We start from the raw sequence: 22140 nt of genomic DNA on the forward strand, positions 1-22140 counted from the left end.
GAAGGATTCACTCTGGGCCTCTTGCTGTGGGTCCTTGTAATAATCTAGCGAGGGTGATAAGAACACGCCTCTTTCTCAGACAGGGATACCAGCTTGGAAAGAGGCAAAGCAATTAGTCCCAGGCCACACAGTGAGTATTGGATGAGCAGGGATGAAGCCGAGGTCAGCCCAACTGGCCACTGAACTATGTTGCTACTGCGTTTGTGGGCTGTATTCTGAATCAGCTGTACTGAGAATATGAGTCCTCAGGCTGTACACAGTACTGTGCCCTGTGCCCATGTGTTCTCCCTCTCTCCTTGGGCATGTTATCCTGAACAGCCCAGTTTTAACTCCTAGGATGCTGCCTCCCCCAACCCAGATCTTTAAAGCCCAGCTCCCTGCTATAGGCTGTGTGACCTGAAGGGAATCACTTAGCCTCTCTGAGCCCTCAGCCTTCTCTTTCATATGGAGATACCCTCTCTTCCCCACAACTGCACAAGATGTTGCATCAAAGGAGGTCATGTGCATGGACTTGCTGTAGATCATAAAGGCATTTCCTGATGTTCCGTGGGCAGACAGTATTCCCTTCTCTAAGTTGTCTCCCCCAGAATCGAAGCATGCCCTAGAGCTGCCAGCCTCCTCTCCGCCTCCCCCAGATCCATACTATTGCTCCAAGGAGTCCCAAGGAGGCCTAGATCTGGGGCAGAGAAAACTCCCAGCCGCCGTCTGGGTAAATCATAATTCAGCTGTCATCGATCAGCCACCCCTCAGTGTTCCCCTGAACTGCCGCCGTGTGCTGAGCGTCGCGCTGGGTACCGGGAAGTGGACACTGAAATCCCCCCTCGGGGACCTCACAGTTTACTGTGACTTTTGCAGCAGCAAAGTGAATGTGACACTGAGTGATAACAGGCTGCTGCAGACTTTGGGGGTTTTAAGAAGGGCTGCAGCCTTCTTGGAAAGTCTGCTGCGAGTCCAGCAAGGCTGCGGAGGAAGCCGGGACGAGCTGCACCCCGGGGGTGGGGTGATCTCTCTCTTTTTGCACAAGAGACTTCATGTAGAAACGCTCGATGTCGCTCTTCACCTGCCCAGCATTTCCTGAAAACTCCTCTTGGTCAGTCAGTCCACTTTAGATCTACAACTGCTTGAAGAAGATTAGCTCTTTAAACATTTTAAAACATTGAAACAGAACACTTTAAAAAAAAAAAAAAAAAGAAAGAAAGAAACACTTATCTCCCTTGATTTCTTCTCAAGATTTGTTCGTAAGATCGGCAGGTTTGCGTGTTTGTGGAGATTGTGGTGGAAGAACGAGCAAAATACACGGAAAGGGGGCGGGACCCCTGCCCCATCCTGGGTTGCTCTCAGCCCCGGCTGCGTATTGCATGGACCTTGGGGGCTGTGAACTTGCAAACACTATGCACCCCGCAGAGAGGTGGCTTCGTTGGTCGGGGTTGAGCCCCGGGCATGGGTGTTGAGAGCCGCCCCCGTGATTTCCGAGGTGCGGCCGGGGCTGAGATCCAGCGGGGCAGGGCATCCCTGTTCGCTCCTTGTCAGCTCTTAAAGCCCGCGTTGCAGATCTTCTCTGCCCATGAATTCTGGTCAGTGGATCGCTTCTGTCTCTCCCACAGAACCAGCCCTCCTCCCTGGCCATGCTGGACCTTCTGCATGTGGCTCGGGACATCGCCTGTGGCTGTCAGTATTTGGAGGAAAATCACTTCATCCACCGGTGAGTCAAAGCGATCTTGCTCGTCCCTCTGCCTTCTGTGTGCTGCCCTGTGTGTCTCCAGGGCTCAGGTCTGCCCCCTGTAGAGTACAATGGCAGGTGTCTCTCCAGACTTGTCTGGATGACTCAACTTCGCTAGTCTTTAAGATAATTACTGACCCGGTCAGGGCTTCATTTACCTCATATGTAAAATGGGTATCATAAAAGATCAATCCCGGTGCCGGAGATGAGACAAGCTGTTCTTGACCTTGTGTGGGGATTCCCACCTGCACCTTGCAGTCTGCTATCACTTTAACCTTTTTCCTGTCTAGAAAACCAAGCTCCTTAAGGGCAGTTAGAGGAGCTCCTATTTTCACATATTTGACTATGGGTGACTTGAAGGCAGTTTTATTTCTCTTCATACCCCTGTTACATCGCAGGGCACAATTCATGTCTGTTGGATACAGTAATTTTTTTCTAAAATACTCTGAAATGAAGCATGATCATTTTTTTTTTTGGCTTCCATACTTCATTTCCTCTATTCTATAGGACCCTTACATTTAAATGGCGTTTGATTAGGACATCAAATCCACATGTAATGCTCTAGACATGATAGATAATACGTATTTCTTTCCATGTGGATGTTGATGACTTTCTCAGCTGACACCTTGATTCTGAAATCTGAGAAGTCAAATAGATGTTAGGCTCTTTGCAAAGCTCTTCCTAATGATATGCTTCTCAGTTAGTAAATACGAGCCTGGTGAATGAACAATCACTTTTTAACGCATGTCTTCAAAGAGTATAAGACATGTTCGAAATAATTAGAATATGTAAGTACAAAGCAGGAAATGAGAGAAGCTGTGTGAGTTCAGAAATGGAAAAAGCACGTAAGCAGAGAGCAAGCTATGCTTTCTGCCCTAATAAAAACGGAGAAATTAAAGATCAAGAAGGGCACTCGCCTGGGCTCCTAAAGTTGTTCCTAAAACCAGGCAATAAACGTTCACACCAGCATATCCTTCCACTGTCACTCCATCCCTTCGGTCTTCAGATCTTCCTCTTGATTCTAACTCTGTCCGACTCACAGATCTTCTGCTTAATAGAAACAACAGGAGTGAAAAAGGAGCTGGGACCAGTCCTTCAGGTTCTCCTCCAAAGCCACGCCCTCTGCCTCAAAGCACAGGCAGCCCTGCCATTGTTCTTGCCCTTTCTGTGGTGCCCAGAACTTTCCATAAATCTCAGCTCTGGGCTCCACTGCTGCTCAGACAGGACAAGGTTGTGGTCTTCTTGGGATTCATTCTTGGCTAGAGCCATCTTTCCACCTGCTTTCTGTGTCCTCTAAGTCTGGACTCACTGGAGAGCGAGCTGGGCGGTCACCTTGGTGACTCTGGCCACCTGCCTTCCCTTCTCCCCGAGATCATTTCTGCTTTCTCGTCTCCACCCCATGTTCATTACCAAGCATCCGGATTCTCCCGGCTAAGGGAATCATGTTCTTCTTTCCTCTAATGTTTTAAAACCTGCTTTCCTGAAGCCGTGAGACATGTCAACTACATCCGGTGCTCTCTTCTTATAGATGATGAGAAACCAGGATCACAGTCACTCTGGGTTTCTACCACTTCCACATCTGTACATGGTTATTGAAGGTCAGAAGTGCATCCCCGAGTCATCATCTATTGCTACTTTTATCTTTTTTGAGAAGTAAAATTGTCAAAGACCAAATCAGGAATGTAGGATCTGCAAAGAGGATCTGCTTTATAAGCAAAAGGCAACATGGAACAGAAATTGTCCATCCCAAAACACAGCTTTTCTTCTGGGCTAACTGGCATTAGGAAAGCATCTTTCACACCTCCTCACTGGCCAGGAGCTCTGTGAACGCACTCTCACGGCACTGTGGCCTCTCATGCTCCCTCCTCCACCAAGGTCCGCCACAAGATTCTCACAGGTTCCCGGGCATGCACATCTCCAGAATTCAGAGCAGAACTCCTTTCCCAGATGCATAGGCTCCCATTTTTCTATTAGATCTGTTTCCTTTGGACATGGTTTATTGCCATTTCAAGAATTATGGGTCATTCTACCAATTCTTGGTGTGTTCTCTGATATCACGTTCACTTTTTTGCCATTAAATTCAAGATCACTTCTTTAAGCAAACATTTCATGCGCATCAGTGTAAAGACCTTCCTGGAGATATAAATATTGTTTCTGGTCTATTTCAGAGTATTTCTCTTGAGAAATGATGGCTATATATCCTACTACTTTTCTTCTTTTTGATGTCATATATGTTATGCTTTCATAGTTTTATTAGGGCATTTTATGCACCATTGGTCCTCAAAATTCAGCTGAAACCCTCTGTATCAGGTCAGTGGTATTAACACCAATTTCCCTCTCTGCCCCACTCTTCTGGTATTTTAAGTGCCCTAATGACCGCCCCCGCCCCCAGTCCAGATCCTATTTCTTTTCCCCACATCCTCATTTCTCTACCAAAGATCAGGACCTTTGGGAAACTGATGAAAATAGGAAAATGTTACCTGTACTCCCTAAGAAATGCTTTTTTTTTTCTGCCCAGGTCTTCAATATTATTAGAGACTTTCTCTAGACTTTCCAGACTTTCTCTAGATGCATCCTTCATTCTCACATGCATGTCAAGAATGGGTAAGCCGTTGATGACTGGATGAGTCTGGAGAGTTCCGATCATGCCTTCCAGGCATGCTACAGGAAAATAGGCCATCTGGAGTGCAATGGCAAGAAGACATGATAACTGGGGCGCCTGGGTGGCTCAGTGGTTTGGGCTGCTGCCTTCGGCTCGGGTCATGATCTCAGGGTCCTGGGATTGAGCCCCGCATCGGGCTCTCTGCTCCGCAGGAAGCCTGCTTCCCTCTCTCTCTCTCTCTCTCTCTCTGCCTGCCTCTCTGCCTACTTGTGATCTCTGTCTGTCAAATAAATAAATAAAATCTTTAAAAAAAAAAAAAAGAAGACATGATAACTTTATGACTTGAAAGAAATGATTCCTCGGTCCCAGAGCTGTGACACATACAGCTTAGCAAAGGCATTAGTGAAAATTATGGATGTAAGAACAATAGTAGCTTATTTAAAAAGAAAACTAGAATTACTGGGGAATACTATGACCTGCTTGAACTTGGTATCATGGAAGCCATGCTCTCCCAGAACACTCCCCCAGGCAACTGGCAGAAACCAACAGCAGTCTGCACAAAACAATAACCTGAGCCAAATGGCATTTCTTATGTCCCTATACGATCTTCTTTTAGCTTACTTTTTTTTAATAGAACGAGAACAGTGCCCTGTATCTTCTAGGGTTGTTGTGATAATCACCTAGGAAGCACTTAGAACAATGCTTAGTACAGAGTAAAAGGCCAATAAATTCTAGTTCCTATTATCATTACTTTCATTATTATTATCCCATTAAACATTTTCAATCATCTCCCCAAATCCGTTTCCACTTGCCTGTTAGTTCTGAGGGCTAGAATGGCTCTAACTATTTCTCTCAGACTGGAGTGTAGTGTAGTCCAGGAAAGAGAGGGCAGAGAAGGGAACTACTTGAACTTGAGATTGGAGGTGAAAATCCCTGTGATGAATATTACCTGTGTGTCTTCCCAGAAATAAAATTAGGAAGTGCATTGTGTCTTTCCTTTTTTTCTTCCCAGGGACATTGCTGCCAGAAACTGCCTCTTGACCTGCCCAGGTCCCGGCAGAGTGGCCAAGATCGGAGATTTTGGAATGGCCCGGGACATCTACAGGTGAGCAAAGATGGTGGTTACCCATCAAAGCCCCGTCCCCTCAGGAGAGAATGGGACGTGGCTGCCTATGCCCTAAGTCATCTCTGGTACCGTCCATTGACCACCTAACATTTCCTTAAGGCCTTTTCTAAGACATATGGCACCTCAGCTAGTGCATGTGCCTGGTGTGATCCTAATTCTAAGATCACAATGGCTGCCCTCACTGACACCATGTTCTTAAGGAGATCATCTTTCTGGTTCCAACTCTCTAATCCCAGAATGTTCTCAGGCACAGAATAACCCAGATACCTGATATGGAAAAAAAACCTCAGTAAGGTTTTACTTCACCCCTCTCCTCTATACTCAGGAATTCTAAGTGGACTTGGCTTCCATCACTCCAGACAGGAGCACCCCAGAACTGACAGCAGAACAGCCGGCTGCCCAGTCTTCTCTACCTACCCCGGGAGCCGCGGGAGGGGGCGTTCAGAGCCCGTAGCTAAGCTTCATCTCTTCATCCCTGTCATAGTCTCAAGGGCACGTTAAAAAATAAAATAATTTTTCTAATGAAAAAGAAAGCTCTTCTGCTGTCCTTTGCCTCACGCTTCTCTTCCCAACCCCTTGTTTCATTTTCAGCTGATTATTTATGACCGCGACTGGCTATGTGAGCAAGTCACTCCTTAGCATGGTCACTAACTGCGCACCCTCCAGTCCAGGGGTGGAGCGGGGAGAGATGGTCACAGAGAGCTTTCAGTCCTTAGAGAGTACAGGGGACCCCCAAAGTCCCCTGGTCCCCTGTAGAACTGGTAGTGATCAACACGGGAGGAAACGCTGATGGCACCCCGTTCCTGCAGGGTAGCAGCGCGGGTGATCGGGGGTTCTGCTCTCCCTTCTCTTTACCTCTCAGAGGCTCAGCGCCCCTCCCCCTCCCTTCTGGGAATACCCAGGATTCCCCTCCGTTCAACAGACGAAAGTTGCAGCAAGCTGACTTAGCGAGCGAGCCCTTCCCCTCCATCTTCAGCTCTGACGGCTCCCCTGCCCTAGCTTTACCACCCCAACCGGCCCACAGCTCCACTGTGCCCACACACGTGTGTGATGTCATGTGTCAGGAATGGTCTTCCAGAGAGTTCCTCACCATTCAGCTCCCTCGGCCCCGGTCTGTGATGCTCTTCCTGTCTCTCACCACTGCCTCTGTGTCCCTGAGCTTCGCACACACCTCCATCACCATATGTGTTTGTCTCCACTGCAGATGTCGGTATGTCTGTTCCTTCCACTCCACGCTGGGGCGAGAGAAACTGTGACTTATTCACGTCCTCAGCACTCAGCGGAGTAAACACTCAGTCCAGGGGTCCCCCTTTATCCTCAGTTTCCCTTTCGCCAGTTTCAGTTTTCATGGTCAACAGTGTGGTCTGAAGGCAGGTGACCCTCCTTCTGACATACCGTCAGCAGGTCAAGAGTCACCTAACTTCCTGTCCCAATGCCTGTGTCTCTGGGTTCACCCCATCCCCTCACACAGGCTTGTTATCCTCTCACGTCAACCCAAGAAGTAGGGTGAGGACAGGACGGGGAGATACTTTGAGAGAGAGACGCCCCATTCACATTTATATCACTGTACTGTTAATAACTGTTCTGTAGTATTAATAGTGTTCGTTATTAATCTATCCCTGAGCCTAATTCATAAATCAAACTTTATCATAGACATGTATATAGGAGAAAATCCGGGGACCTGTAAGATTTGGTACTATCTTTGGCTTCAGGCGTCCACTGGCGGTCGCGGGAGGATATCTCACATGGATGAGGGGAGACCATTGTCCATGTTTGTTGAAGCGTTACTCTGGGCAACTGGTGGGGAGCTGCCTCCCCGAGCACACCCCAGCAGGAGAACGCAGGGCTACAGGAGAAGCTGGCTTCAAAGGCGTGAGCTAACTTACTAGTTTTTGTTAGTGATGTCATTAACGCAGCTCATGATAAAAACTGTTCGGTCGCCTCACAACTTGGGAGGCAGCTCTGCCACCGGCCCTGTGTTCTCGGCTGGGGTGTGCTGGGGGGAGGCAGCGTCCCTCTGGCTCCCCAGATTATTTGCTGAGCTCTGCTACTGAACGAAACACCGCACCAGTCCCACGGAGGATCCAAAGCAGACAAGACACAGGCCCTGCTCTCAGTGCCTCCAGGTCGGATCTTCCGTGAGTGTGGGCCTCAGGCCCCAGCTGGAGTACTGTTAGTCCTTGTGAGCTAGACCACACGAAACCCATCTAGGGAAACGTGCCCATCTGCCAGCGGATACTCTAGTCATTGCAGTGGGCCGCTTCCTGTTAAATGACACCAAAGTTCTCCCCTTCATTTTCAACGACCTGTGTGCCCCTCCTCTCCTTCCGAGGCCCGAGAACCCCTCACTCATCTCAGTCCTGGAATGGCCGCAGCCCATGGTCACCTGGCAGAGCTCCCACTCGGAGCCCCCCTCCAGGACCAAGCGTGGGTCACCTCTTCTCCCCACAGAGCCAGCTACTACCGCAAAGGAGGTTGCGCCATGCTGCCCGTCAAGTGGATGCCTCCAGAGGCCTTCATGGAAGGAATATTTACTTCCAAAACAGACACATGGTGAGTCTTTGCGTGGCCGTCCTGCGGGTCTCGCTGTGGGCCTCACACCAGTGCTCCCGAGCAAGTGCTCCCATGCTATCTCACGGGGAGGGGCAGAGGAGACGCGTCCATGCACCTCTGCGCAGGGGCTGTTGGAGGCGGGCAAGGATCCAAACCCACAGAAAGGCCTGTGGGGCACAAGTTACTCCCCCCACCCTGAGGGCTCAGGCATCGCCGAGACTCTGCCTTGCTTGCCTTGCTGACCAGTGTCCAGGAGACGCCGAGCCCCCTCACCGGGGACTACGCATGGAGAGACACAGGATTTGGGGTTTTTTTCTCCAAACTCCAAAGTTGGGTTTATTCCAGGAAGGCAACGTTGAGGTAATATTAGAAAAATTGATCAATGACATTCTCTCCACCAACAGAGAAAAGGAGAAAATAATTATCAGCACGAAAGTGCTGTAGGCTTAGTGGGGTTGGGACCCACTCTACAGGTAAAACTGAGAGTGGGAAACACCGCACGTGAGCTCTCCAGAACTTACTCGTCCTGCATAGCTGACACTTTGGGCTCCCAGACCAACAGCTCCCCACGTCCTCCTTCCTCCTGCCCGTGCAACCTCCATCCCGCCCTCCGCTTCTCTGATGCCGCCTCGAGGGGACAGCCTGCAGCAGGTGTCCCTCTGTGCCTGGCTTGGTCACTCAACATCCGGTCCTCCGGGTTCATCTACGTGGTCGAAAATGGCAGGATTTTCTTCTCTTTGAAGGCTGAATAATATTCCATGGTTTATACGCACGCCACGTTTTCTTTATCCATCATCTGCCGGTGGGTATTTAGGCGGCTTCCACACGTCGGCTGTTTCGAATAACCCTGCAGTGAACTCGGGACTGCAGATCTCTCTTCGAGATACGGGCTCTGTTTCCATTGGCTGTAGACCCAGAAATGGGATAGCTGGATTGTAAGGTAGTTCTGTTTCTATGGTTTTGAGGAAATATCTGTGCTTTTTTATATTTTACATTCTATGAGAGCAACATAGAATTTGAAATGGCAGATTAAATTAGTGCTATCTGCCAAATACATGTGTACATGTGCACACACATGCACCCACATGCACACGCACATGCACACACATGCACGCACACACACCCGCACGCACGCGCACACACACATGCACGCACACATGCTCACTCACACACATGTGCACCCACGTGAACACATACACATGCACACACAAGCACACGTCCATACACACACGCACACACATGCATACAACACAAAAGGAAGTCTTCTTTACTTGTAGAAAAACCCACAAGGACAAAAATGACAACAATGACAAAAATTTGGAAACTGGGTGGTACCTTACTTAGGAAACTGGAACATTATATTGAGGTCCAGAAACAGCCTGGTTCACACTGCAGAAAATCCCAGAAAGGCCCAGAAGCTGAAGGTGCCAGGCACCCCCGGCCGCAGAGAGCAGTAGACAGGAAACTCGGTTACAGACATGTTTAAAAAGTAAGCAGATCGTTGGCCCATTCCCTCACCCCCATCTCTCCCCTACCATCGCACAAAACCAGGGGTTCCCTCTGCGAAGAGATGGAATTAAAGCCTCTCTGGTGTTGGGCACATCAAGACATCACTGAGGATGAATCTCTGTTAGAAACAGGGATACATCTTTTTTTTTTTAAATAGAGCTCTGTAGACGCCATGATTTTATCCCAGGATACTGCACTGATTTTGGATGTCCGGCCTCCAGAGCTGGGAGAAATCAAACTCCTGTGGTCTCAAGCCAACAAGTGTGTGGCGGTTTGTTACAGCAGCCACAAGAGACTGATACTCCCAGGGAAACACGCAAGCCAGCTGGCCCCCCAAGGGACAGGATCCACAAGAGCTTCCCATCGGCTTTGCACTGTCCCAGTCATAAAATACGAACAGGCAGCCAAGAACCCACGAAGGCTTGAGAGAAGAGTCTAATCTGAAAGAAACAAACATGTAAAGAGGGAACTTGGAGGAAGAAAAATACAAAGCTTAGGAAAACTTGTAAAAACCCTAATATCCTCAGAAAGATAAATTATTGCAACCATAATCTAAGGATGATAGATTTTTTAAAATAAGGCTTTTAGAGAAAAGAGTTCTTAGAAAGTAAAAATAGAGAGTGCTCAAGGAGATGGCGCATTAGTCCCCTGAAGCTTGTGTGACTGCACACAGCAACGTCAGGTCAGGTGATCAAGGTCAATGTCAACAGTGACTGATCTCATCGATAGCTTGTGCCCTTGATATGCTGTGATGAAAATGACATTTAACCTCTGTGGTCTTTCTCCCCACACCCAACAACTCCCATCTAATCATAAGAGAAGCAGACGAATCCCAGGTGGGCATTCTACTAAAGCGCAGACCAATACTCCTCAAAACTGTCAAGATCATCAAAACCAAGGAAATCCTGAGAAGTTGTCACAGTCAAGAAGAGCCTAAGGAAACATGACAACTATGTATAATGTGATATTCTAACGGGGTCCTGGAACAGAAAAAGTAAATTCGGCAAAAGCTAAAGAAATCTGAATAAACTGCAAGTTTTAGTTATTAATGATCCCTTAATATTGGCTCATTAATTGTAACAAATGTACCGTATGAATGTAAGACGCTAAAAGTAGGGAAAACTGGATGTGCAGTATGTGGGAACTCTGTGTATTATCTGCTTCATTTATTTACAATCTAAAACTGTTCTCAAGAAATTTATTTTTTTACTATGATGATAGATATGTAAAAGTAACAGGAAGCTCGGAAGACAGAGTTAAATAAATCATCGAGAAATAAAACAACTAGGGGCTCCTGGGTGGCTCGGTTGGTTAAGATCTGCCGTCAGCTCAGGTCATGATTCCAGGGTCCTGGGATCCAGCCCTGGGTGAGGCTCTCTCCTCAGCGGGGAGCCTGCTTCCCCCTCCACCTCTGCCTGCCCCTCCCCCTGCTTGTGCACTCGCTTGCACACTCTCTCTCTCTCTGGTCAAATAAATAAAATCTTAAAGAAGAAGGAGGAGGAGGAGGAAACAAATATAAGCAAATGGGACATATAGGAAAGAAAGGAAGAGAAAATTAAGAGGATTAGACAATTAGGTCCAGTTAGCTGACAAATAGGAATCCCAAAAAGAATGTACAGAAGAAATGAAGGGAATAAAGATATCAAAGAAATAATTCAAGAAGATTTTCCAGAACAGAAAAGCATACATGTGCAGAACAAAAGCATCCACCAAGTGCCAAGGTCAATGGATCAAAAGAGCCACATGAAAGCATGTCATCATGAAATTTCAGACCAACGGTGATCATGATTCTGTAAGCTTCTAAGGAGAAAAAGAAAATAATTGTAGTAAAATATGGTCAGAGATAAAAACAGAGAGTCCAAATGGCATCGAATTTCTCAACAGCAACACAGGAAACCAAGAAGACAAGGAATGAGAGAGTCCCCAGATTGTGAAAGCCTGTGTGGAAGTAACGTCACGAAATGGCGGAGCCACAGTGATCGGAGCCCCGTCTCTGACCCGCGTTTGTCCATGTGAGCAGGAGCCTTTGTTGTTTTAAGTTGCTGAGATCTGACTTACCCAAACCCGGTGGATCTCAGTGTGGTCCTCGGATCAACAGCACGGGCATCACGCGGGATGTGTTAGAAATGTAGGTTCTTAGCCCCTACCTCACGCCTAATGGAATAGGAAGTCTAGGGGTGGGGCCCAGGAATCTGTGTTTTAAGGAGCCCTCCAGGTGATTCCATGTGCACCAAAGTTAGGGCACCACCAGCTGCCCGATCCAGATGCTGAGAATAAGTTAGGTAATTAGGTAATTGTTCTGAGCACTTGTCTCTCGTACGAGCCAGGAATCCCACTTCCACCTGTCTACATTAGACGGACGTTGACAAAAAGGGACTCGGGCAAGGATGCTCGCTTGCAACGTGGTTTGTAATAGAGAAAAAGCACAAAGTATCCTACGTCTCCCTCAAATGGGGAATGGAAAATAAATTGTGGTTTACTGATATCACGGGAAAGTCCCCAGCGGAATAAAAGAGCACCCCAGACACCTGCATCAACACGGATGAAATCTGTATGCAACCTTCGGTGGAAGAAAGACAAGTTCCAGAAGGGTAGAATATCATTATATATCATTTTAAATATAAAAATTGAGTCTATAATACAGACTCTTTACTGTTTATGCTTTCACACATTGTGAAAACTATGAAAACACAGATGGGAAGGCTGCGTTCTCACTTCAGTGGGGGGAGGGGAGAGAGGAAGGAGGAGAGGAGGCAGGGCGGGACTTGATGATGTCGATCTTATTTCTTCCAAAAGAAAAGGGGACTGGGCATCTCAGTACCTAAATAGCTATCAAATTACATTTTCTTTAAAAAGTTTAGATTGTTTCCTAATTATTTCCTAATTAAAACACTTAAAGATACAGGTAAATTGCATAACCTTGAATACTGATGAGGGCCAGCGAGACAAAAAAGCGGATGATCAAGAGTGGAGGGGCGGAGGGGCCCCGGGAGGGAAGCTGCGTCATACAGAGGGCGAGGAGGGCTCCATGGAGGAGGTGACAGTCTAATGCCTGAATGGCAGAAAGATGGAAAGATCTGGAAGATTTTTCCAGGCTGAAGAGGAAGTCAAGTATAAAACGCCAGTGGCAGGAGCAAGACGACTGTGTTTGAGGAATGAAAATGAGTCTTCTCAGCTGGCCCCCCCAGTGAACACGGGGGCGGGGGGAGCAGAACAGTGGTAGGTGAGTGAGAAGGGCAGGCAGGGGCCAGACATAGAGGTTAAGGGATGTGGATTTTATTTAGCACACAGTGGGATGCTCCCTGAAAGGCTGAAAGCCAGAGTTTGACAAGGTCTTTAAATATACATATATAATATCACTCCGGCTGCCAATGAAGAGAGACTGGAATGGGACAGGGGAAGATGGGGAGATCCTACCCATGTCAAGATAAGAGAACAGAGAGGCTAGGCTTAGTGGTGGGGGGAGGGGGGAGGGGCGGTGTTAGCAGTGGCAGGATTCACGCTCTGTCTTGAAGGTGGCTGACAGGGCTGATGAAAGTCGGCCATGGAGTGGGAGGTGTGGAAAGAGTGAGATCAAGGGCGACTGCTAGTTGCCATCACTGGAGAGAACGGAGGGGTGAGTCGGGTGTGGAAAGAGCTTTTGCACAAGTCCAGTATGAGATGCCTGTAAGACAGGCCAGCGGAGACGTTGAGTGGACTTCTGCTCTGTGAGTCTGAAGGTTCAGGGGAAGTGTAAAAGAAGTGGAATCAGCAGGCTGCATATTTAAATACAACACAAGCTTTTTTTTTTTTTTTCTAAGCGTAGCCGACCTGTAATGCACAACATAGGGATTGCACAAGTCCACACATGACGCTGTGCTCCCACAACCTGGCCGCTGTCTCTCGCCCTAGAGCCCTATTACAATACCAGCGACCTATTCATTCCCTCTGCCCTACCTCCATCCTCTAGACTTACTCATTCTGTAACCGGAAGCCCATACATTTTTGACTCCCAGTTTTCCAAAAACTGTGCTCCGCCCTCTACCACACCTCAAGACAATCTTCCAGGTGTGAAGAGGGGAAAATAAAATGTAACTTAAAAAGACTGATAAGCACAGCACAACTTGTGATTTTTAAAACCTTTTCATCCGATTAGCTTCATTGAAATTTTTGAAGTAATTCAGGCAGCAACCACTTAATTTGTTTCTACAATTTCAGGCAAAGCAAGTTTAAGACCAAGAGCAGGAGAGTGGGATTTTTAAAAAATACTTGTTTTTATTTGACTTTGAATGTTTCAGTGCAAAGCTGTGGGCCCTATTGCTCCTAATGAGGAAAGGCTTATAGGTGATTAAAGAACCATCTGGCATACAAAATACAGATTTACTTGATCTGTGAGGTTGCTAGACAAAATAAAAGATGACCAGTTAAAATTGAATTTCAGATGAAGAGTGCGTAATTTTTTAGTATAAGTACATCCCACACAATATTTAGGATATACTTATATTCTAAAAGCATTTCTTATATTTCCTGAACAAATTTGCCTGGATGTCCTGTATGGCTATTTGCTAAAGCTAACAACTCTCCCTACCTGAAATTATCAAAGTTCTATGAGCTGCACTACTTCTTGTCCCTTTGAACTTCAAACCAAGAAAATAAACATCTATTTGCCGCCTGTATGCTGGTTCTCTCAAAGGATACTACAATCTATTTCCTCTAGCTATCTAGACGGGCAGAAAACAGACATCCGGAATACTTGAGGCCTTGCTGCCAGGCCTTTGCATGATTTTTGCTTATTTTGTTTTGCCTTGGAGGAAAACAAACCACCAAGCAGAGAAAAATAATATATGTACCAGGCAACTTGTAGGTACCAGAGTCAAGGGATCTAATAACGTATTCCAGTCTGTTTCAGATTAATTGCATAATAACCTCTGCTTCAGCCTTCTCACCTGAAAAATATGGAAAATATCTTTACCCAATGCTCCTCACTAGAATCTTTGAAATTTCACCAAGCTGATGTACTTTTTGTCCCTTTGGATATGGAGGAGCTGTAGTTCTCTCCAATTTTTGATAAAATATTTATTAACATCCAAAAACTACAACCAGATACAAAAACAAAGATAGATGTGCTTTTCCCCCCGAAAAGCTAATAATGTAATTCAAAGTTTAAAATTAAAATTTTAGGGGCCCCTAGGTGGCTCAGTGGGTTGGACCTCTGACTTCAGCTCTGGTTATGATCTCGGGGTCCTGGGATCAAGCCCCACATGGGGCTCTCTGCTCAGTGGGGAGTCTGCTTCCCCATCTCTCTCTGACTGCCTCTCTGCCTACTTGTGATCTCTGTCTGTCAAATGGATAAATAAAATCTTAAAAAATAAATAAATAAAATAACAAAAAATTTTAGTCAAAATATGAAAGGAGATGATTCTGAAACATATTTTAAAGTTCATTTAAAACAAATAACAAATGAGAATTCAGGTGTATTTCTTTAAAAAGAGAAATAACCCCAAAAGTGCCTACCAGGTATTAAAGCATAAATATACAAAAAGTTAACATAGAATTGTCTCAATGCAAGAAACAGACATAGGGACACCTGGGTGGCTCAGTCAGTTGAGCGTCTGCCTTCAGCTCAGGTCATGATCCCAGTGTTCTGGGATCGAGTCCCGCATCAGGCTCCCTGCTCAGCAGAGAGCCTGCTTCTCCCTCACCCTGTGTTGCTCCCCCTCCTTGTGGGCACTCCTCTACCTCTATCAAATAAATAAAATCTTGAAGGAAAGAATGAAAGAAAGAAAGAAAGAAAGAAAAAGAAACAGACATAGAGATGAAGTGACTAGAGAGCCCAGAAACCTGTTTTACACACAAGTCAATAAGGGGGAAAGTATTCTATGCATAGTGTTGGAAGAGCGGTTGTTTGCAAAACAATTCAATTCAGAACACTTACCTCACACCATGCCCCAAACTAAGTTCTCAGATCCAGCTGAGGAGGAAGAACAAATACAAGAAAACAGCAAGTACTCATCTAATCTTTAGTGAAAGAAGGAGTGCATAATCTGTAAAACAGATGAAGGAAATCACAAATTAAAGAAAAAATAAATTTGACTACCTAAACACAAAATTGTTGGTAGTTTTAGCAAGCCACTGATAGAAGTACTTCAATTTTGAATAAAGGTGAACATCTCTGATAAAGTATGTCTACAAATCAAAAAGAAATTGGATAAATACGAAACAGCATGTAGCTACAAATGGGCAAAAGATACAAACAATTCATGGAAGGGAAAAAAAGGAAGTCAATTAATAAATACTTGAGAAAACACTCAACAGTGTTAATTACCAAGTCGATATAATTTAAAAGGTTCTATCATTTTTTTTCCCTTAAAATCATTCCAAGTTGGCATTTTTGATGATACTCAATGTCGGTGACTGTCTGATGCTTTCACACACAATGCTGGCCGCTTGTGATCAGAATCACACTCGGAAGTGTGGCAGTGGACAGTAGGTGTCAAGAATTTTTCGATGTTCATATTCTCTTGGTCTAGTAATTTGATTCAAATTATCTTAGATTTTACTAGATTATCTTAATCCTAAATTTGAGGATTTTGTCCTAAGAAAGTTGTCCTTTTAAAAAAATGCATCACAGATTTAAAAGTCTTTTAAATATTTTTAAAAATTGAAGACAGTATGGAAACGGTAAGGCACATCGTGGCACAACGACTCGATGGAATGTTTTATGGCCATTTAAGATGTTTCTATGAGCACAGAAAATGTTATGCTATAATAGAAATTGCAAAAAAGAGTCAAGGTTCAAAATTGCGTTTGAAATAGAACTGCAGTTATGTAAAAGAAATCTAAGTACAGAAACTTGACCGGAACAAAAAAATAACGTGCTCATCATGGTTATCTTTTTACGGAGCATCACCTGTGACTACTTTCTCATTTTTTTTTTTATTTTTATTTTTTTTAAGGATTTTATTTATTTATTTGACAGAGAGAGATCACAAGTAGGCAGAGAGGCAGGCAGAGAGAGAGGAGGAGGAAGCAGTCTCCCTGCAGAGAGAGAGGAGGAAGCAGGCTCCCTGCAGAGCAGAGAGCCTGATGTGGGGCTCGATCCCAGGACCCTGGGATCATGACCTGAGCCAAAGGCAGAGGCTTTATTTAACCCACTGAGCCACCCAGGTGCCCCTCTCATTCTTTTTTTTTTTTTTTTTTAAATTTTTGTTGTCCATATTAAGAATTCTCAACTGCAGGAAAACATGTAATAAAATTTAAATCTAATGTTTGTGCGTATGTGTGTGTTTCTGTGTGTGTATGTCTATGTGTGTATATGTGTACATATGGACCTGTATGATCTCTTCTGTCCTGTGCACAGGTCCTTTGGAGTGCTGCTGTGGGAGATATTTTCTCTTGGATACATGCCATACCCCAGCAAAAGCAACCAGGAAGTTCTGGAGTTCGTTACCAGCGGAGGACGGATGGACCCCCCTAAGAATTGTCCTGGGCCCGTGTATGACTCTTTTAGAAACATTTCTACCAGTTGCTAAAGACGGTTTTTCTTTGCAAAAAATATTGCAGCCACACACACTTCTTTTGGTTTTAAGATGGAGGGGGCAGATGGTTGACCTCTTTTAATATGCCCCAGATTAGGAGTATGTCTGTGACTTCAGTGAGGGGAGTTCGTCTTCCGGCCCCTTGAATGCAGTAATGTCATGCCTGAAGAGTTATCCTCTGTCGGGGTGGAGACTGTGGACTCACTCCTCAACACCCCCTGGCAGTCTGTGTCTGGGACTCTCTCCACCCCCTTCAACTCCCATGCTGCCCTGCACCATCCGTCTTAAGTCTCCTTTGACTATTTCCATTCCCTGCATTTTCTGCTGCCCGGTCTGGCATCCCTCACCTCCGTCCCACAAGCGAGGCAGATGGGAAATAGAATATTCTTCCCCAGAGGTGACTTTAGTTCAGAAATGCAATGAGAGGAGCCATATTTCACATCAATGCCAGGATGTCTGTTCATGAGCTCTGGTGTTCTAGCACCTTCACACCTGGGCACGATTTCTCGGCCCATCAGCAGAGGGCAGCAGATGCCAACCACATGGGACCTAGATGAGGAGTCGCTCTCCAAGACAGTGCCCCCTCTTGTCCCCCTTAGAGAAGTGCTGGGAAAATGTATTCACCCCTCTTCCTCCTGGTTTTAATGAGCGTGTTTGCTCTTCTTTCAGATACCGGATAATGACCCAGTGCTGGCAACATCAGCCTGAAGATAGGCCCAACTTTGCCATAATTTTGGAGAGGATCGAATACTGCACCCAGGTATAAGCATTTTCCCCCTTGACCAGCCTTTATATGGAAAAGATGGCAAACACCAAACTGCGAAATGAATGTTAAGCCGGCCAGAAAATATGAGTTATTGACGGCCATGAGCGTGATTGTCGATCTGTGAAGTAAGCTGAGTGGTACCTCTGTTTGCCCATTTTGTGTATCAGCGCCGGCTACTGCCTCTTCCTTCGCCAACACAGGACGCAGCTGCAGACCTCCCAATACTATTAGGGAGGCAGTTCACCTCCTGAGTAGCGACTGAATCCCTCCTGGGTAGCTAATGTTTTTTTAGACAAAACTGGAGCATCAGAGAAGTATGAAAAACACGTGCTCTCTAATGTTCTCTACTGTGGCTAGCGAAATAATAATGTGAAATATTTCCCAGTATAGAATTGCTAAACTGGATGCCCAGTGACAAATATTAGAGGGATTTGAGGAAGGAACAAGGTAAGCTGGAGAAATCTGAACATCACAAATAGGATTCGTGCAGCATCTGTAACACACAAATCATTTTTCCTCATTTTTATCCTCAGATTCATAAAATATCCCCACTTCCCAGATGAGTTGAGGCTTGGAGAACTCCTCCAAGCCACGTAGTTTCCTGGCAGTACCGCTGGTCCCTATGCACATCCTTCTCCCATTTCCTTCAGACAGGACTCTCAATTCTCTTTCTTACGCCATTTTGGCAGACCCTGCCTCCGGCCTCAAGAAAGAAGAGGCCAAGAATCCATTCCCCCCTGCCCCCGCCTATCTGTGCATGGACCCCCGTTCTCACCCCCCTCCCCACGTGTCAGTGGAGGGGGCGGCCCTCTCCCTCAGAGGAGCCCCTCAGCCTGCACCACCAGCTGCCCCTCAGGGACTATGGTGCCCTCCCTCCGGCACTATCTCCCCTCCACACCTCGGCTTCTTTCCCTCTCTGGGCTGTCACTGTGCCAGGGTGTGTGACTCTGGAGAGTATTCCAGAAGTCGGGACAGGGAACCACTACCTCCCCAAATCGCCTCATCTTGGTTGGGACAGAAGCTCAGAAGCGAGGGGACTGGCTTTTATCTAGATGGACTTCGTCTGTCAAGTTTTGTGGCTCCTTCAGAAAACTTGCTATCCAGTGAACAGCATCTTGGGTGATTATACTGTAATGCTAATGGACCAGACCCACTTAACTATAGACACGTTGGCGTAATTCTTCTCCCAGGCATATAACATCCCTCTTAAAAGCAGGCAGTTCTGTACAAGCATATTTTGAATGACTCCCCGTAGAGAATGAATAATTAACAGGGAAGGAAGGAAAGAATAAGAGAATCCGAAGGTAGTGGTTTTTATTCTTATACTCTTTTTATTGATGACAACTGGACCAGCGCACTCTTCTGCTACACTGAAGCAATGGTTTTCCCAATTTGCATAAAATATTAATGAATGAAATTCCCCCAAGCTTAAGTTTTCCTTCCACAGATTTTCTTCAGATCTCTGGCAAATGCTTCTGCTGTTCTGTGTTACCATCCATTGCTATAAAAATGATCTAGCACAGACCTGGTTTCATAAGGGGCGTTCCTCACAGCACGGCTGTTCCTTCTGGGCTTCAAAAGGGTCTGGTCGGATGCAGACCAGATAAAGCACTACTGTGCCCCCCGCACACAGAAGGCACGATGATATAACACAGGGCACGTGATCAAGTGTCGCCCATCCAAACACGATGAAGTGGGAGGTAGCTAGGAAGAGAAGAGGTAAACCTTGTGAGCCAACACAGCGTGTCTCCTCCTGCCCCACCCCGGTCCCACGTGTGCATACACACACACACACACACACACACACACTCACACACGTGAGGCCACAGCCTTTTCAGTGGAGGGGATTTGATTGGGAATAGACTGGAATTATTTTTTGGACAGATTTATAATTTTTTCTAAATCCACGAATCTGTAGGACCCAAAGGCGGTCTCTGGAAAGCCACTCCCCTGTGCCCAGACACCTCTAGACAGGGCTTACCCTCCACACTCTTCAAGGATGAGGGCGGCTCCCCATTCCTCTCCTATTCCCCAGTGTCGGTAAATTAATATATTCCCAGGGAACACCGGATGGTCTCCTCATCTGGAAAATAAGTCTGGATGAGACGCTCGCTAAGGTATCCTCCAGAGCCAGCACTTTTGGTCTGTGATTCAGCGTCTTAATCTGTTTCTCCCGCTTGCAGGACCCAGATGTGATCAACACTGCTTTGCCCGTAGAGTATGGGCCGCTCGTGGAAGAGGAGGAGAAGGTGCCCATGAGGCCCCAAGACCCGGAGGACATGCCTCCTCTCCTTGTCTCTCCCCCACCAGCCAAACGGGAGGAAGGCCAGGACCCCGCTGGCCCGCCCCCCCGGCCTTCCCCGTCCTCTGGCAAAGCCGTGAAGAAGCCCGCGGCGGCCGAGCTCTCTGTGCGAGTCCCCAGAGGGCCAGCCGTGGAAGGAGGCCACGTGAACATGGCATTCTCCCAGTCCAACCCGCCGTCAGAGCTGCACAAAGTCCAGGGATCCAGAAACAAACCGACCAGCCTCTGGAACCCCACGTACGGCTCGTGGTTTACAGAGAAACCCACCAAAAAGAACAATCCCCCCGCAAAGGAGGAGCTCCGGGAGAGGGCACACCTGGGGCGCGAGGGAGGCTGTACTGTGCCACCGAACGTGGCAGCTGGCCGACTCCCGGGCGCCTCTCTGCTCCTCGAGCCGTCCTCGCTGACGGCCAGCATGCAGGACGTGCCCCTGTTCCGGCTGCGTCACTTTCCATGCGGGAATGTCAACTACGGCTACCAACAGCAGGGCCTGCCCCTCGAGGCCACCGCTGCCCCTGGCGCCGCTCATTACGAGGACGCCCTTCTGAAAAGCCAGCCTGGGCCCTGAGTCCCCGCCCGGCCCGGCCCCTCACTTCTCTTCCTTGGGAAGCTTGAGCCCCACGGAGGAGGGACAGGTCGTGGCTCCTCCAACACGAGAGACCAAACGTCCCTTTTCATTTTGTGCCAACTTGTTTTCAAGTGCCCCCTACACAGCTCTATTTTCAAAACGCTTTAGAGAAAGGTTTGGAGCATGGGTTCATCTTATTCCTTCACAAAAGACGACGACATCACAGGGACAAGTGGTGACTGCAAGGGCCCTGGTTCGGTGGCAGAAGGTTTCCTGTGCATGGCTGACTGCCGTGTCCATCTGAGAGGGGTGTGTTCTGTTCGGCGCGGTCCACACTAGCTGCTCCTGCGTCTCCGAGTTGGAGTCACGGGTGTTTCCCGACCTTGCGGGTGTGGACCTGGACCACGCGAGGTGGGGAGGGAACAGACACCAAGGCGTTATTTACTTGTCAGGAGCTGGCATGGGGAAAGACGCTCTTTACCAGGAAAGAAAAAATCAGACAACTAGAGGCAATGTCCCTTTAGGGGACGTCTGGATGCTTCCAAGTGTGCCGATTTCGCTGGTGATTGTAAACACGTGAGGACTAGTTACGGTACCATAGAGAAAACGCGCTTTTATCTATCAGAACGGAAAGCAGATATTCCGCGGACTCTGAGGATGATAACGACACAGCCCGTCCGGTTCCAGAGATTCAAACATCCTGTCGCTATACCTCATGCCTTAAGAAAACCCTCCTACGAAAGGGGCACAGAGTGCGAGGTTTCCTACTAGATTAAAAACTCGAGATTTGAGTTCTTACTTAATTTAAAACTTCCCACTAATTAAAATCAACTCTGATCATTTAAAAGCAAAAATTGTAAGCAGCAGCGACACATCGAAGCACAGACACACGTCCCTCCATGGGCCTCGGTGTCGATCCATCCCAGGCCCAAATCCTCCAACGGTTTCCATCACGAAGGTTAAGCACAGGGAGATTGCAGCTGCAGGGGCAGGCGGGTCACTGGACAGCCCGGGCCCTCGGTGGCCCTGCGAGGTGCAGTGTCCGCCCTTCCAGCGTGCACCTACCTTCGTCCCCCTGTGGCACGTGATCCCAGCGTACATGGGAACACGGATTTACTCACGTAAGGCCTCAGCGTCCTTGGTATAGCTACCAAATGCAGATGGGAACAGGACTCTCTGGGTGGCAAAGGAAGAGCGGGCACTGGAGAGCAGAGACTGACACACAATAGTGGGGGCTCCCAACGTGGGTTTTCCCATAGGACACTGGTCTCCATGAAAAAGAAAAGGGAGTGGGTTAAGCTTTCCACACACATACTTGCGCAATAAGGCTTTATCAGTGACCTCTCATTTCATGCTTGCTTTCTGCTTCTCCCCCGTTCCTCTGCTCAGCTGCTTTCCTGGTGGTAGCTGTGCAGAAACATCGCACTGGGTGGAGAGCATTTTCCGTGACCTGCTAGGCTCTAAGCATTCCCAGGCA

General features: G+C 47.2%; 2 protein-coding genes across 4 annotated transcripts in view; one reads left to right on the top strand and one right to left on the bottom strand.

Moving 5' to 3' along the window:
- ALK (ALK receptor tyrosine kinase) overlaps window positions 1-20677 on the top strand; it is a 681217-nt gene extending 660540 nt beyond the window's left edge. Inside the window, exons 24-29 of the mRNA XM_059188719.1 lie at window positions 1605-1702; window positions 5335-5427; window positions 7900-8001; window positions 16850-16984; window positions 17697-17787; window positions 19977-20677. Of these exons, the coding sequence (XP_059044702.1) occupies window positions 1605-1702; window positions 5335-5427; window positions 7900-8001; window positions 16850-16984; window positions 17697-17787; window positions 19977-20663 (1206 nt within the window). The 3' untranslated portion in view covers window positions 20664-20677. The remainder of the gene's footprint in view (window positions 1-1604; window positions 1703-5334; window positions 5428-7899; window positions 8002-16849; window positions 16985-17696; window positions 17788-19976) is intronic.
- The window catches only part of CLIP4 (CAP-Gly domain containing linker protein family member 4), a 92256-nt gene continuing 89214 nt past the window's right edge, over window positions 19099-22140 (bottom strand). For 2 of the 3 annotated variants that reach the window (XM_059188714.1, XM_059188716.1), the window contains exon 17: window positions 20853-21060. In XM_059188714.1, coding sequence (XP_059044697.1) covers window positions 20853-21060 — 208 coding nt within the window. Of the gene's footprint in view, window positions 19498-20852; window positions 21061-22140 lie in introns of those variants that run through there. The other variant, XM_059188717.1, reaches the window with a different exon arrangement.

This window comes from Mustela lutreola, chromosome 9 (genome assembly GCF_030435805.1).
Source record: "Mustela lutreola isolate mMusLut2 chromosome 9, mMusLut2.pri, whole genome shotgun sequence".
In the NCBI taxonomy this organism is placed as follows: Eukaryota; Metazoa; Chordata; class Mammalia; order Carnivora; family Mustelidae; genus Mustela; species Mustela lutreola.